Source organism: Pseudochaenichthys georgianus, chromosome 16 (assembly GCF_902827115.2).
Source record: "Pseudochaenichthys georgianus chromosome 16, fPseGeo1.2, whole genome shotgun sequence".
Lineage (NCBI taxonomy): Eukaryota > Metazoa > Chordata > Actinopteri > Perciformes > Channichthyidae > Pseudochaenichthys > Pseudochaenichthys georgianus.
The window spans coordinates 31,716,819-31,732,605 of NC_047518.2; the positions used below are offsets into that span (position 1 = coordinate 31,716,819).

General features: G+C 45.4%; 1 protein-coding gene across 2 annotated transcripts in view; it reads left to right on the top strand.

Annotated features, from left to right (window-relative positions):
• Window positions 1-1,850: 1,850 nt before the first annotated feature.
• Window positions 1,851-15,787, top strand: part of znf385d (zinc finger protein 385D) — a 100,052-nt gene continuing 86,115 nt past the window's right edge. For both annotated transcript variants that reach the window (XM_034101773.1, XM_034101774.1), the window contains exons 1-2: window positions 1,851-2,076; window positions 14,765-14,907. In XM_034101773.1, the coding sequence (XP_033957664.1) occupies window positions 2,055-2,076; window positions 14,765-14,907 (165 nt within the window). In that variant the 5' untranslated portion in view covers window positions 1,851-2,054. The remainder of the gene's footprint in view (window positions 2,077-14,764; window positions 14,908-15,787) is intronic.

Consider the following 15,787-nt stretch of genomic DNA (forward strand, 5'->3'; position numbering starts at 1 on the left):
CCAAAACTTCAAAATGAGTCGAAGGAATTTCCCCGCGATGTTCCAAATTATTGATATTTATCGGAACGGTATCGCTTTTTCTTTTTTAAACTGACGGTAGTAGCCCAATATTTCATTGCACAACAGTTGTTGGGATGCTGTCACGGGCTCTTTAAGTAACTGTGTTACTGTCAGCTTTGTGCAGTATTCTGATTTCTTTGATGTCAAATAAACAAGAAACCTGGTTTCCATAATTGGGATAAAGGGAAATTGAGAAACTTGTTTGTCTATTTCTCCAGAAATTAATTCAGGGAAGGACAATATCAGTGTGACAGCACAGCAGTTATGCATCTAAGTTTGAAAATAAGATAATACAAGTTCTACCTAAACACTAATACACGGCAGCCTGCATAAGTATAAATCAGGTTTGACAGATATCTCTAAAATTCACAGTTTAAGAAAAAGTCCTCTCCACAGAGCCTGTAAACTATTACAAATAAATTAACCATGGTTCCAAAATAAGGCTGAGATAAGGAGAGAATACAAACTGCCAACAAAATAAAAACAGTAACAGTGAAGAAGAAAATACATATTTTTCCGTTAATGTCAATACAAATCAGGTCAAATTAAAGACGCCAGAGATGTTTCGCAATTTCTAACTGGCCTAGAAACAGACATTTTTGGGCTTCAGAAGAGCTTTTACACCTAGTGATTAAAACATTTTGGCCACCAGTGGCAGCAGTGAATGCTCTCCTTACACTATAAAAAAGGCTCAAACGACTGTCATTTATTTTTGGTTCAGAGAGCAGGTGCTTTCAACATCTCAATGGCGTATGTGGAGTGCGATTAACGACAGTCGTGCTAAACAAGAGTCATGGGCAGTGCCTCTCGTAAGTTAACTTGGCTATGTGCAGGATTTTGTGTAATCAATCATCCTGCTTGTGAATCGAGTTGACTTATCATTCTTTGAGAGTTGTTAAAAACGAGAGAAATTCCTTCCAGAAATAATTTGGTTATAAGTTGAAAGCAAGTGCAATATTCACTCTTCCTTTAGCTCTGTTTTTGGTCTCCACCGACTCCTGGGAAAAATATTGGACTCTTTAGTTGCTTAATTCTCCACTATGTTCAACAGCTAGTTGCTTACGTCTGCCTGCAGTTTAATACAGAGTAGGTAGTCTTGGAGTGTGTCGTGGCTGAAAATGAGGGTGACGAAAGCAGCGAGAGTGATCCAAAAGTTGTGGGCTGTTAAACCAAAACAGCTGAAAGATACTAAAACACTTGTAGAACTGAGTGGAACTGCAGTGTGGTGATAATCCCCTTTACATTTCCATGATAACCTAATTTCTTCCAGCTACCTTCTACTTTTTCTAAACGTGCTAAATGAAAGAGACACAAATGACAGGAGACAAAAAGAGCAAGTGAGGAAAGGCAGCAAGATATTTACAGAGTTTGAAACACAGAGGGCGAGATAAGGAAGAGAGAGATTCATGGGAAAGCAAGGGAACAGTCAGAATAAAGAAAAAAGGAGTGCGCCGGAGATGGAAGCAGGGAGAGCGGAATAAGATCAAATAAACGAGAGGCAGCTGGGGGAAAGTGAGAATAAGAGAGAGAGGCTTGGTTGACACATAAAACAAAGATGAGACACCTAGAGAGAGAGTGAGAGATAGGCGATTGTGGAGAAGAGGCTGTTGCTGGAAAGTGTAGATAGACACCTCGGAGGGAGGGAAGAAAGAAGCGATGGGATCCAGTGTGTGGAGGGGCCAGAGAGGAGGAGGAAGACAGAGGAGGAGGGGGGGGAGCTAAAGAGGAGGGGAGGGGACGAGACAAGCAAGGGAGGACCAGAGCGAGGAGAGAGAGAGAGAGAGAGAGAGAGAGAGGCAGATACGGAGGTCCACAGACAGCGGCGTGCAGAGCGCAGACTGGCCATTGACGCTGCAGTTGGATTGAACACACATGCACAGACACACACACCCCTGAGGAGTGTATGAGACATACCCAGGCTGCTTTCCATGGACACACACACACTGGCAAGGCACCAGAGAGGAAATACAGCACATCCCAGAGCCTGAGGAGTCATGGAGAGCAGCATGTTTTTTGGTGAGTTTTTATTTATATATGTTCACACGCATAATTTCATCCTCGTGTGTGTCCGCAGATTCCTTCATCTAAGAGTGTTTGTTTTGACTTGTTCTGGTTACTGAGAGCACGAACAGGAAACGTGCTGGTTTATATTAAAGGCAAAACAGTGTGAAGTTACCCACTAGGGAGATTCTGTTATTTTGTGTGTGTGTTCACTGCATGGGTTTTATCAGTCAAATGCACAGTAAAAGTGCACACTCCCCCCTCTCCTAGATGTAAATGGGTTCCAGCCCGCCTGTATCTTGTTCTTGAAACTAAAAAGGATGGATGGGGAGCCGGGTGCTGTTACAGGGAAGTTGCACACTGAGGAATCCCAAAACTGTTGAATGAACCTGCTCCTCAGGTAACCCCCTTTGTGTTGCTCATGTTCTGGTTTATTGGACTGAATCCCAGGTGATGTTGCTGCTGAGAATACAAGCTTCGGATTTCATTGTGACCAGCTGACTGTTCGTAGGAATTCAAGTCAGATCAGAGATGGCAGCACTGGGAGCCACTTGATATTCTCACCTGTATAGTATATTTACAGAAATCGAAGGAAAGGCCCTTTCCATTAGTTTTTCATGGAGGAGACTGGAGAAGGCTTAGGAAGACTTAATGCGCGAGTGGCTCCTCGTCAAGTGCTCTTCTCACGGCTGGTTTACAGTCACATACTGTAGGAGGAATAATTACACAGGGATCCGGAGCTCTGAGGGGGTGATTTGATAAATGAAAAACTATTTTTTTTCTTTTTCATCCCGGGGATTAAAGTGATCTGAAGTTACAGACTGTGGTTTGTAAGTGCGAGAAGGATTTTCTCTTGTTATGCCATACACAGAGAAGGAGGGGGTTGGGGGGGGGGGGGTGCTGGTGGCTTATAAATGAATAAGCTGTCAGGTGCAGAGACAGCTTCAGCCCTTTGAGAATCGACCGCCGACGTCAGTCAGGTGCGCAGCTTCTGGAAAGCAACGAATGGATAGGTTTGGACATTGTCCCATTTTTAACCTGAAATCAAACGAAGAGTTGGTGATGTTTCTATTCATACGTTCTTTTGTCTGACAAAGAACCAACTTATCACCAGGGCTCAATGTAAAGCAAACAACAAGAGGAGTAAAGGTCATTGTGTTTGTGTACAGGAGCTGCATTGCTCTAACATTTATGAATCCTTAGTGCACAAGCCCACTGCACTCCAGAGAGAAAATAGATGGTATCTGTTAAAAGATTAATAACACTGCTTGTTCAGCAACTCTGCATTGCTGCTACCTAATTGGAACACGTTTTTTGTTAAAGTAAATATTATCCGGTGATATATCATGAGACTCTTGACCTCGATGCCAAAATGGACAGGAATATAAACAGATCAAAAGAAAATGCTCCTCTTGCATACATCAAAAGAAGGCTGTAAAAAGAGCCGTAACCCAGCAGGCTAATAGGTCTTTAGTTGGTGCTGCAATCATACAAGCTATTAGTGTTGTTTCGTCGAGGGCCCGGAGGAAAACGATCCGGTGTGTCTGGCTTTGTGGTCGGTGTTAAATGGCACGTAAACATATCTTTGGTTAACCTCAGATTACAGAGTACATGGGAAGTGATTTTTGGGTCTGGTTCAGAGACAGCTGTGTTTATTAGCGAGCCTCAGTCATGACAGCAGCAAAAGCTACAGTATGCTAATCTGGAGTGGAGTTATGCACCTCGGAGCAAAGTGCATGCTGTATGCCACACGCTTGTGAGATTTATGGGATTTCTTACGAACACAGAGTTTATCCTGTAAAGGTTAATTGGAAAATCAGTGAAAGTTTAGCTTAAAAGCAAAAAAATGCTTTAAATCTGTCCTTTTTGCTCACTTTGTTCGATTTAATAGGGGTGAAATGATCTTATCCTCCTCACTGGAAGCGTGGTACGGATCTCAGAGCATGCTAAGGGCCGCAGAATACAATCAGCACACTCCAGGAAAACACAAAGGTGTTAATCACATCTGAAGCGCCATCAGCATACAAATTGCTTTCAGAGAAATTCAGATTTATCTAATAATTGGATTTATGTTTGCTGAGGAAAAAGGAATTATGTGCCAGAGCAAGCTTTTTATTTGGAGGCTCTCTGGCAGTGTGGACACTCAGTCTCTCTGGGCAGATATTATTGGGGGAGCAGCCAGGTTCGGGACACTAAAAGGAGGCGGACGGTGGAGCAGAGCGGAGCAAGATGATTAATTATTAATGCCAGACGGCGTCCTCCAGACATCATTTTAACTCTCCCCCTCTCTCGACATAATGCCGCAGGAGTAAAAAGCGCTTCAGCCCAGATAAGGGAATCTTTCTGGAAGGTCAATGCAGAGGACAGCCGAGTCTGAAACACACCCCGATGTACAGTACACACATCCTGTCCAATTAACTGCTCGTATTGTCTTACACTGTATAAACTGCATCATTAAACACAGCCTCAAAGAGAATGGATAAACAAAGGCCACAGGATAAAAAACTTTCAATTTTGATCTGTTTCAAATGTTTCTGGAAGTCAGATTTCATCTTTTTTTTTGGCATCGTTACACTTCTGGGCAAAGCAGGCAGAAAAGCAATCTTAAAAAGCCCTAGGTTCAGTTTGTGTCAACTGGTTTGTGGTAATTTAATTAAAATTGTGTTTTAAAATATACACCCCTAAAGCATTATATCATCTGACATGACTTATCATGTCAGATTTTAAAGCTGCGTTACTTTGTTTCGTTTGGCTACTCTGAGAGAAGCTGGAAAACACACGTTTAATATATTAATGCCTTATAAATTTGTTATGGGTAATGTGTTGGCAAACTGTTTACACATCCAGCAAACATCGAGGAACATTAACATTCATTTAGAGACATGTCTCTGGTGATGTGAAGACCGTAAGTGCAATTCACTTTCCTTCCAGCTCTGTTTTGTCTCTTTAGCTGCCAACATGTTTACAGGCTAGTCCCTGACTTTCACAAGTGGTGCTGGGCATAGAGTAGTTTTCTGTTTTTTTTGCTAAAAACAGCTGCCTGTGGTATCTGGAATTGATGCAGACAAGATCGGATTGAACAAAACAGTTTTTTAATATTTTAATAATATGCTTATATATTGCATATTTAGTAATTAATTCACGTGCAATTAAATGATAATGCAGAAAAAGTAGTATTCCAGCAATGCATGCAGTACAGAGAAAGGACGGGTTGTGTGGTTAATAGGCAATCGGCTGATTCTTTCTGAAGCACACTTTCAGGTAAATCACATTTTTATGATACATTTTCTATTGGAATTCCTGGTGTTTGTTGGTTTTAAGCACTCTTTGCAGCTTTCTGTGTGGCTTTAAATAAATCTGTGGCTACAATTTACATAGGCAAACATTTCACAACCTCACATTTCACTTTTAACCACCACATACCTCCTCTCGGTCGCTGCATGAGAAGCTCATAGTGAGAAATTGTCCCTCAGATACGAGCCTGTAAAGAAATGAGTGCAGGGGGACATGGTACAGATGGGGCAATGACATATAACCAGGCTGTCATTTGAATTTATGATTTCTATTTGTTTGGCTTGAACTTGTTTTGATTACTTTGATTTGATAAAAGAATGTTCCCGACTAAAAAACTGAATATAAGACTAGGCTAATGGCAAAACTGTCTTTTTTACCACATTTCCACACTTAACTCCCAGGCTGCTCAGACAGTCTCTTTTCAGTTATTTGAATGATTGTCGCCTGCTGACCTTTCACTCTCCCGAGCCACTCTCTATGCGAAGTAGATGACAGCGCATGCCGTCGAGACTCAGGCCACACGGGGCCCTGCATCCTGTCGACGGAGTGAACATTTAGAAGCAGGCCACAGAACTCAAATATTAAAATGTTTAAGCCAAACTCAAGTCAAATATTGATATCTCTAACAAAGTGATAATTACGGTTGCCATCTGTGCTTCTGTGCCAGAGCCTGCTGTAACAGGATTTTTCTGCATTAGTGTTGAAGCATCTTGAAGTCAGTGTGGAGACCAAATGTCAGAGAGGGTTAAAGATCAGAATAGCAGCCTGGGCTAATTTCTCTGCTCTGCCTAATATTTTTTTTCACACATTTGCTGGTGATGACAGATGATCAGGCTGAAAGCGTTGAAACTGTTGATGCAGGCTGGAATGTGACTTTTTGTTCAGGCATGTTTTTCCGGATTGCGATTGTTGCGTGTTATCTTTTACAAAGGTAGACAAAATAAAAATATGTGTGCCTTATTTGACCTCGAACGGGGGGGGGGGGAAGGTTTATGAGGTGAACAAGGTTAAATCCAGTGACAATTAAATTGAGGAAGTATAAGTATTACTCAAACACTCTCTATTTTACAACTATAGTATACTTCTCCTTCACCAACCTTCAATACTTTAAACCGCAATATTATTTGGCAACTATAGTAACTACTTGCTTTACAAATGTTGCTGTTTAGCCATGCAGCATCGTGTCTCGAAGAATGGCAATGATCAATTTCTTCTTTCCTTCGTCTGCAAGTGAGGACTTGTGATAGAAAGTTCATAAAAGTTATTCTTAGTCAGTTCGTTTTTTTATCAGCCTTTTTTGGATCCTGTGGTTCAGTGGGTTCACTTCTTTTGTCCAGATGGAAATATCTCAACACGTATTGAATAGATTGTCACAAAATTTGGGAAACACTACGATGCCTTTTATATCAAAATTGTAATTTGTCCTCAAATGTGGTTTACTTCCAATCCCTGCTAAACTATTTGAGTGCTGAATAGCATATTCATTGCCCATGTGTGCTCTTGTGTCTACACATGGTGCGTTCAGGCACCGTTTTGAATGTGGGTTACCCTCAGTTTAGCAGCTCTCAGAACCAAACGTGGAGTCACTGTAGTTGCACCTGAAATGGATGAAGTGTCTATAGCTTGCGGGAAATATAGGCAGGATTATATATGCTGGATTGTGCAAGAAACACATCTGTTCCCAGCACGGTTGTAGAATATTTTTTATTGAGAACATATGATCAACATTTAAAATGTGATGTTTTGTTAAAAATCTAACTACACACGATAAAAGAAAGTAGTTTAAATAGTTCTTCTTTGCCCAGGTACAACATTAAAAAGAAAAAGTATCACGTTACTATTATTTAAAAGGTACAGAAGGCCCAATGTACTTCTAACCATGTTCCTTTTACAGAAGGGAAATTTTAAGTGCAAGATGAGTACTCATATGGAGTGTTTTAAGTTTATTCGTGTAGGGTCTGAATAGGATACTTCTTCAAGCGGCTACAGTGTCAATACAACACACTTAAGACTGTAATGTGAAACTAATCATCTCTGTGTGATGTTTTTTCACAAAGGACTCCAGTCGTTATGACACATCATATTTCATCCCCTATCACTCAGCAAACCAAACATGACCCCATCGTAAAAATTCACATTTCAGTTTGTCAGTCTTCATCTCGCTGCAGACTAATCCCGCACATCAGCCCTGGTGTGTTTGAACGGCCTGTTTTGACTGTCACTGACTACACTGTCACTGTCGTGAGTGCTGGATTTGGCCGGCGCGTGGTGAGGCGTGCTTGTGGGTTGACGTCAGGCCGGCATGTCGAGAGATGGCATGGTTGGATGATCCCTACGAATGACAAGACGTGCCTCCACATGAAAGACGGCATGTGTTCTTTTTCCAACAGATGGCAGCGCTCCGCGACTGGAAGGTGAAGACAGAGTGGGAGAAGGGGAGACAGTCTGTGGTTTCTCCCTTTTCTCCTCTTTTGTTTCTGACTTTTATTTACCCCTTACCGTAGCCTGGGGTCCAAAACGTGGCAAACCGTGTTTTTATTTGTCTCAAGACGGCGGTTTGATACAGTATCTGCCAGCGCTTTAGAGCCATGCTGGCCCAGAGTTCCACTGTTGTTAAATGTGCAGCAATAAAAAAATCATCCCTCTGGTTCTCATTACAGCTTCGTGAAATGGCTTCTTTAATTCCTAATGTTTTGGAGGGCTATGGCGGTTTTCTTTGCCTTTTTTTCATCCTGTAGTGTTGAAATCAGCCGTGTGCAGTTCTCATTCATAACACTCCGTTCGATGTCTCACTATGGGATGCGCCTCATCGCGGAGCAAACAGAAGGATCAATCTCATTGCGCCAATCCTGATTGGCTGGTGATCTTGACGTCAACGTCAGGGGAAATCACCCCCTATAAGTAGCCTGCGCCACGACGCATGCGTCATTCAAACACCTCTTCTCGCTTCAGAGCACATCTCTAATAGTAGCCGGGCTAGCTTAACAGTCCACAGACTGAACCAAAGCTAATTTTCGGTCGACGGGCGTTAGCCGACTACCCTATTCTGCCTCGCAGAAGAGTATGGTACTAACACACCAGTTAGTATTATAGTCAACCTCGCCGTTCTTCCTCTGGAATTAAGGTAAGGTTTTGACTTTCAAGTTAGCAACACACCCGTTGCTAGCTTGTGTTTTTCCCCTCACTGCCGACACCACGGTAGCGAGGACGCTTTTTTCTTCTCTCTTCTCACGGAGGAGAAAAGGATTACAGGAATATTACCACACCAGGTAATATCCTTTGAGAAAAAAGACCCACACTGTCCTTTTTTCCCCAGATTAAAGACAGATTGGTAACACTTTTTTCTCGACGTACCTGTTACGAGCGGGCCCTCTCCACACCTCACGGCGAATGAGATGGACGCCTCTCTCCCTCACACCAGAGGAGTCAGGAATTCGGAGGCTCGGCGCTGCGGCTGCGGGTTGAAAGTGTCAGGCACAGACTCACACCAGATCTGTTCGTCCTGCCTCGGGCTGGAACACGCCCAGGAGGCCATTGACAACCCCGGCTCGTGCGGGCATTGTGCCCGCTTCACTATGAAGAGCCTCCACCGAAGGTTAGCACAACAAGCTAGCCTGTCGGGACGGGACTCCCTCATGTCCACTGATCTGCCGACCGGCAATCAAGACACGGGGGCGTCCGCCGCAGAGATGGAGCCCCTCACTGGGTCGGTCTGGGGCTCACCGACAGCGGCACCCGCAGAACCGGAATCCCGCGCTATATCAGGCCGAGACCCGGTGGCGGCAAGAGATGCGGGAACGGGGCCCCACGCTATACCAAGCTGGGGCTCCCGGCTGGACCTCACCATGGTTTCACCCGCGGAAGATGTCCTAGAGTTAGACTACATGGAGGACGAAGAGGATACCTCTGAGTTCCTCCTGTCTGACTCGGATGAGCAGGAAGACGACATCTTCATGTCATCAGCTCAGGCTGCAAAGCCGGGAGCGATGGCTGCTCTCCCGGGCGATAGCACACCAGCTTCGCCCTGTCTAAGCATGGACCTGCAGGCCGTGTGTCAGCGCACCGCGTCCAGGCTAGACATCCCGTGGCCCGAAATGGCCAAAGAGACCTCCAGGTCCCGTTACGAGGGGAAACTTTTTTCCCAAACAACGAGGACAAAGAGGCAACTCCTTCCGGTCTTCCCGGAGATGTTGGATGAGGTGTCGGTCTCGTGGAGAGACCGGCCCTTTAGCAACAAGGCCCCAATCCAGGGTGCCTACTCTTGACTGTGACGGTATGGAGAGGCTCGGCCTGCTCCGCATACCGCCTATGGAACCGCTGGTGGCAGCCCACCTCCTACCGAGGATGGACCCGTCACCAAGCAGGAACCCCACGCTGCCAGCAAAAACGGACCGATTCCAGTCGACCATGACTGAACGGTCCTACAGAGCCGCAGCATTGTCCGCCAGGGCTCTGAACGTTTCCTCGATGCTAACCGCGTACCAAACGGAGCTCTGTGAGGATATGTCGAGCAATCCTGGACCGGCCACTCTGGACGAGATAGCCGCGGTCACAGACATTTGTCTCCGTGTCCAACGCTGCGCCGTCCAGGCCACGGGCAAGGTAATGGGGATCATGGTGGTGCAGGAAAGAGCTAGATGGCTCAACCTCACCAACCTCCCAGACCGGGAAAAGGAAGATGTGCTTGACATGCCCATCGTTCCCGAGGGGATTTTCGGCTCCGCTCTCGCTTCCATGCAGAGGAAGTGCGAGTCGAAAAAGAAGGAAGACGAGGCCCTCCACCTCTGTCTCCCTCGAAGGGTCCAGCCGCTGCCTTCGCAACAGCGGCCCTTCGCCCAAGCTGCACCGAACTCTGCTAGGTTCAAAGTACCAGGACAACAGAGGTCGCAGCCCGCCCGAGTCCCCAGCCCAGGCAGGAGTTGGCCTAGAAAATCTCCGGTTCCGGCTGCAGCCCAGGCGCAGCCAACCCAGAATTTCGGCCAGCAGTCGAGGAAGAAGAAGCCCCTCCTTTTCCCCTCTGTGACAGAGCTGGAAGTTCCTTCCCCGGCTCGAAACGTGTTCCCGCTGCCTCGAGAGATGCCTCAACGTCATCCTCTAGTCCGCATAAAACACATGTCACATCTTTCTTGTTTGAATAAACCATTTTCCGCTGACGCATCCAGGCTTCGGCCAAGGGCGCAGCTCAAAAAAATGAAAAGAAAGACAATAAACAGTCCGTTAACTATAAATCCCCTTCTGAGAGCAGCTAAGGCCTCTCTCAAAAGGCGGATAATAAACGGGTCTGTGAAGGCACCACCGCCTTGTGCAGTGCCGGTTGGGGCTTTAAGGGCACTACCGTCACGCGCATGCGCAGTGCCGGCTAGAGCTGTAATGGACAGCCCGCCAATTCTTCCCCTTTTGAGAGCAGCTACGGCACCTCTCAAAAGACGGATTATTGACGGGTCCGTGAAGCCACCGTCACGCGCAGGCGCAGTGCCGACTGGAGCCGTGAAGGCACCACCGTCACACGCATGCGCAGTGCCGGCCGGAGCCGTAAGCGTGACATCCCAGCTGGCTCTAAGGAGCATACAGCAGGAGATACTCACAACATCTGCCTGGGCTTCTCAAAACAGTTATAATGTATCTCTTTTCACAAACCCAGAGAGAGTCAACCCATATTCTGGAGAGAGAGGTTCTCTCTCTCCTAGAAAGAAGGGTTTTATCTATAATGCCCACCGAGCGGAGTCAGATTACGGGGAAAAATGTCCTCGTAAAACACCCACTCAACATGGGCCTCATAATAAAACTAAACCCCGAACGCCACGGCGTACGGAGAGTTTTGGTTATTATGTAATGCGTAGTGGCACTACACCCGACTTTTCTAGTGCGGGACGCGCCTACGGGTGCCGTCCTTTCACGGAAGGTGGTCACCACGGACGCAGGTCAGACAGGCTGATAGGGGATTTACGAAGGTCGCCCGGTGAGAGGTCCCTAGAGCAGAGACTTCCAGCGGGCACACGTAAACTACCCGGAGCTTTTAGCGGTGTTCCCCACCCAAAAACGCTTCCTGCCTTCTCTCAGAGGACATCATGTCCTCGTGAAGACAGACAACACGATATCGTGTATGAACCGCCAGGGGAGGTTGCGTTGTCTCCAGTCACACACACTGGCACACAAACGTATCCCTTGGAGCGGCAGACGTCTCCTCTCTCTGAGAACGACACAGGTACCGGGAGTTATGCACCTAGGGACAGAATTACTGTCCAGAGGTGCACCACTCTATGCAGACTGGACTCCTCATCCAAGGATCGGGAGTCCGCTGTGGGTGCGTTACGGCGGAGCCGCGTTAAGTCTGTTCGCAAGAGGAGAAAATGCTCAATGACAGCTGTTCTCTTTAATGCACGATTTAAACGCACTGTTAGGCGGGGACGCACTCGTACACGATTGACCTCCGGGTCCTCTGTACGCGTTCCCACCCCTGGCTCTGTTACCCCCAACTCTGGCCAGAGTGAAGGAGCAACGCCACACACTTACTCTGATGTTTCCACCCTAGCCCGCAATATACGGGCTGGCGGGGATATATCAGCTGTTGTGCGGGCAGTCATGGCAGCCCCCACCACGCAGGGACAGATTGTCTCAGGCGGGGGGGGGGCGTTCCTTTACCCACGCCCAGAGCGCGGGGCACTATGGGCCTGACCCGTGAGTGGTACAATCTGAATACAGTGGGACTCCCTCAGAAGGTGATAAACACTATTCAGAGTGCGAGAGCTTCCTCCACCAGGTCTCTTTACGACTGTAAGTGGAGGGTGTTTGAGGAGTGGTGCCTTCAAGAAGGACACATCTCTTTTCAATGTCCTGTCGGGGTGATTTTATCATTTCTACAGGACTTGATCGAAAGACACAGAGCTTTCTCCACGATCAAGGTGTACCTGGCTGCTATTGCTGCATGCCATGTGGGCTTTGAGGGTAAGACGGCTAGCCAACATCCTTTGGTTTGCCATTTTATGAAGGGAGCGCGCAGGCTCCTCCCTGTCTCCAGGTCGCTGGTGCCCTTATGGGACCTGGCAGTGGTTTTAAATGGGCTCAAAATGACCCCATTTGAACCCCTGGAAGGAGCTAACATGAAACATCTGTCACTCAAGACAGTGCTGTTACTGGCCCTGGCATCCGCCAAGCGGGTCAGCGATATCCATGCACTGTCTGTACATCCTTCATGCACTCAGTTCGCCCCAGGGAAACGAGAGTGTTGTTGAAGCCCAACCCTGCCTTTACACCAAAGGTGGTTGGTTCGTGTACCCCAATTGACATTGAGGCATTTCCTCCGCAGCTGGTTTCCTCCGGGGAGCAGCAGCAGGATCTGTTGTGTCCAGTCCGGGCTTTACACACATATATGGACAGATCAAAAGAGCTTCGTCTTAATGACCAACTCTTCGTGTCCTGGGCTAAACCTCACAAGGGTAAGCCTGTTACTAAGCAACGACTATCCCACTGGATCGTGGAGGCGATTGCTTTGGCCTATACGAGTCAGAATCTGCAAGCACCTTCGGGTCTGCGGGCTCACTCGACTCGGGCCTGGCTACATCCTGGGCTTTGTTCAAGGGTGTTTCCATCCAAGACATCTGTGCAGCGGCAAGCTGTTCTTCGCCGCTCACTTTTGTCCGCTTTTACAGGCTAGACGTCTCCGCTCCAAGCGTGGCCCGAGCAGTGCTGGGCACCTTGTTGAGTCGGGACTCCACCTGTTAAATTCTGGTTGATCGGTGATCTTCGAGATAAGCTCGTCTGGCAATACGGGAGCTACAATATCCCATAGTGAGACATCGAACGGAGTGTTATGAATGAGAACTATAGGTTACTTACGTAACCCCAGTCTCAGAGTAACATGAAGTGAGATGTCTCACCAGACGGCCCTCCTTGCTATGGTGAAGCGAGAAGAGGTGCTTATTTTGAATGACGCATGCGTCGTGGCGCAGGCTACTTATAGGGGGTGATTTCCCCTGACGTTGACGTCAAGATCACCAGCCAATCAGGATTGGCGTAATGAGATTGATGCTTCTGTTTGCTCCGCGATGAGGCGCATCCCATAGTGAGACATCTCACTTCATGTTACTCTGAGTCCTGGGGTTACGTAAGTAACCTATAGTTTCCAATTGTGGGTTTTAAAGCGCTCTGCTGGCATGGTGCACTCACATGACAATAAAAGTATTTACTTTGTTTTTCCTAGAGATGTGAAGGCATGGCCTGCTTTGCCATTAACTCATCTCAGAAGACAAACTGTGCCCGTTGCAGTCATTCCACATCAGCTCTTTGTGGGGACAAGTCAGAATGAGAACATTGTTTTGGAGAGATTAACATCATCACTGTATCACATAGTTATCATCTGCATCTACATTTATTCCCAGTGCATAATGTGGGTCTGACTGTGATTTAAAGAAGAAACTACATCCATAATTCTTGAGTCTTAAGTCAATTTATCACAGACACAATCTTTGAGCCAATGGAGACCATTCTCCTAATCGTGGTGTTAACGGGTTGACAAACCTCAGAATGTACACAGACTTCAATAATAGCTGAGATGAAACAATTGACCTTTTTAATTTTGTCCAAACATCAGGCATTCAGCGTCAAAGCATGAAAACTATAAACTATGAATAATTAAGTTCTCAGAGTTTTTAAAGAAAAGAAAGACATTTATGTAGTCATATACTGATATTTTGAAATAAAACCATACAGAAATGCTGAAAAAGGTGCAAAATCTCTATTTATTTATTTGAGCATGGAAATTCACTCTTGACCTTTTATAGTCTCAACCCCAGGTCCGACAAGTTATTCTGGAGCTTGCAACTCTGCTATTTAAAGCCTTGGAAAGCTCAGAAAACATAGACCTTCAGCTTCAGTTGATATTATTATGTTAAAATAAATTATAAATGACATGAAGAAGTCTAGATATACCCAAAAATGAGGGAAAGAAAATGAAGGTATTGGGAGTTTGTGATGTATAATAAAAACCTTGTTATAAAATGATGTCTTTTAAATGATGGAAATCCTCAAAAAGGAATGGAGTTCACGGTTTTTCCAGTGTTGAAGCTTTAAAACCATCCAAATTGGAGATTTGGGGGATTTCCGTGCCTCCAGCTGAGGTTCAACCCGCTGTAGAACATCTGAAAAGTTGTTTTTACTCCTGGTATTAATATAAATCAAATCAACTCGCTGTAACTAATGTAAGGTATACATACTTTGGCTGCCTTGTTAGCAGAGGAGTTACATACTTGAATGTATGAGTAATACAGATAAGATGTTACACAGTGCAGAGACACATTGTTTTACAGACTAAACAAACACTCTGACGGTTCACTTGGAAGATTTCGGCTCAGCTTTGTTTCCCTGCTGCCATCTGCATTTCAATATGTTGCCTTTGCTCTGCCTCCTACAGGTAACACATGTCAAAATGGCCTCATGCCCACCCTGGTGCGTCCCACCCTGCCTGGCATCCAGACCTCACTGGGCATGAAGCAGTTTTTCCCGTTTCCATTGGATACGGCCACAGCCATCAGCCTCTTCCAAGGATTCAACGCGGTGAGTCTCATCTTTATCCTATATTTGTCACATGATCTGCTGCTGCTTTATGTTCATGATTCCACATCTATTTCTAATATATCTCAGAAATATTCATATTTGGAGACATCTTTATTTAAAACCGTTATCACTGATTCAGTGCTGCACACAAAGAGCAGCTTCAAGGCATCGAGGTCTGACCTTCCTCAACCTCATTTTGTCAAGTTCATGCATCTCTCTTTTTTTTAATAAAATATGTATAAAATGCACTCTCTGTTAGCCTGGGTACATCTAATTAAATATTCTTTGAACGCTTTAATGCAAGACTATAAAGAAAAACATAAAAGGAATATTTGTAATGGTTCTGACTATCCACTTTAGAGGAGTACATTTCCATCTGAGAGTATGTTTTGTTATGCAATATGTAGAAGTCTCTACTGTGTTTTTCTATTATGGCAAACGCATCGTTTTTCCTGAGACGCGTTTGTGGAAAATGTGCAATTATTCTCATAGCGCACTTACTCTCCTGCATATTCAACTTTATCCTGGAGATGTATTGAGGGCTCTGTCTTTAGACTCCAAGACCAAAACTCATTAATAGTTATTTATATCTTAAGAAATATGGCTGCTGAATGCAACTCATCTTCTTATTCATCTCCACATCTGTTTTTAATTTAAACCCAATACAGAAATATATTTTGCTGAAAGCCAGTTGGCAATTTACTCTAGTCTAAAACATTTATTTTAAATGTGCAGTAGGTGACGGAGTAATGACTAAGTAAGCCTTATCTCTGTGAGACATTCTGAGAGCGATGAACGTTTGTAAAACATACTCCATGTTGCACTAATCTCCGTTTGGAAATTAAGGACAATGAACAATTATTTGAAACAATGACTGAAT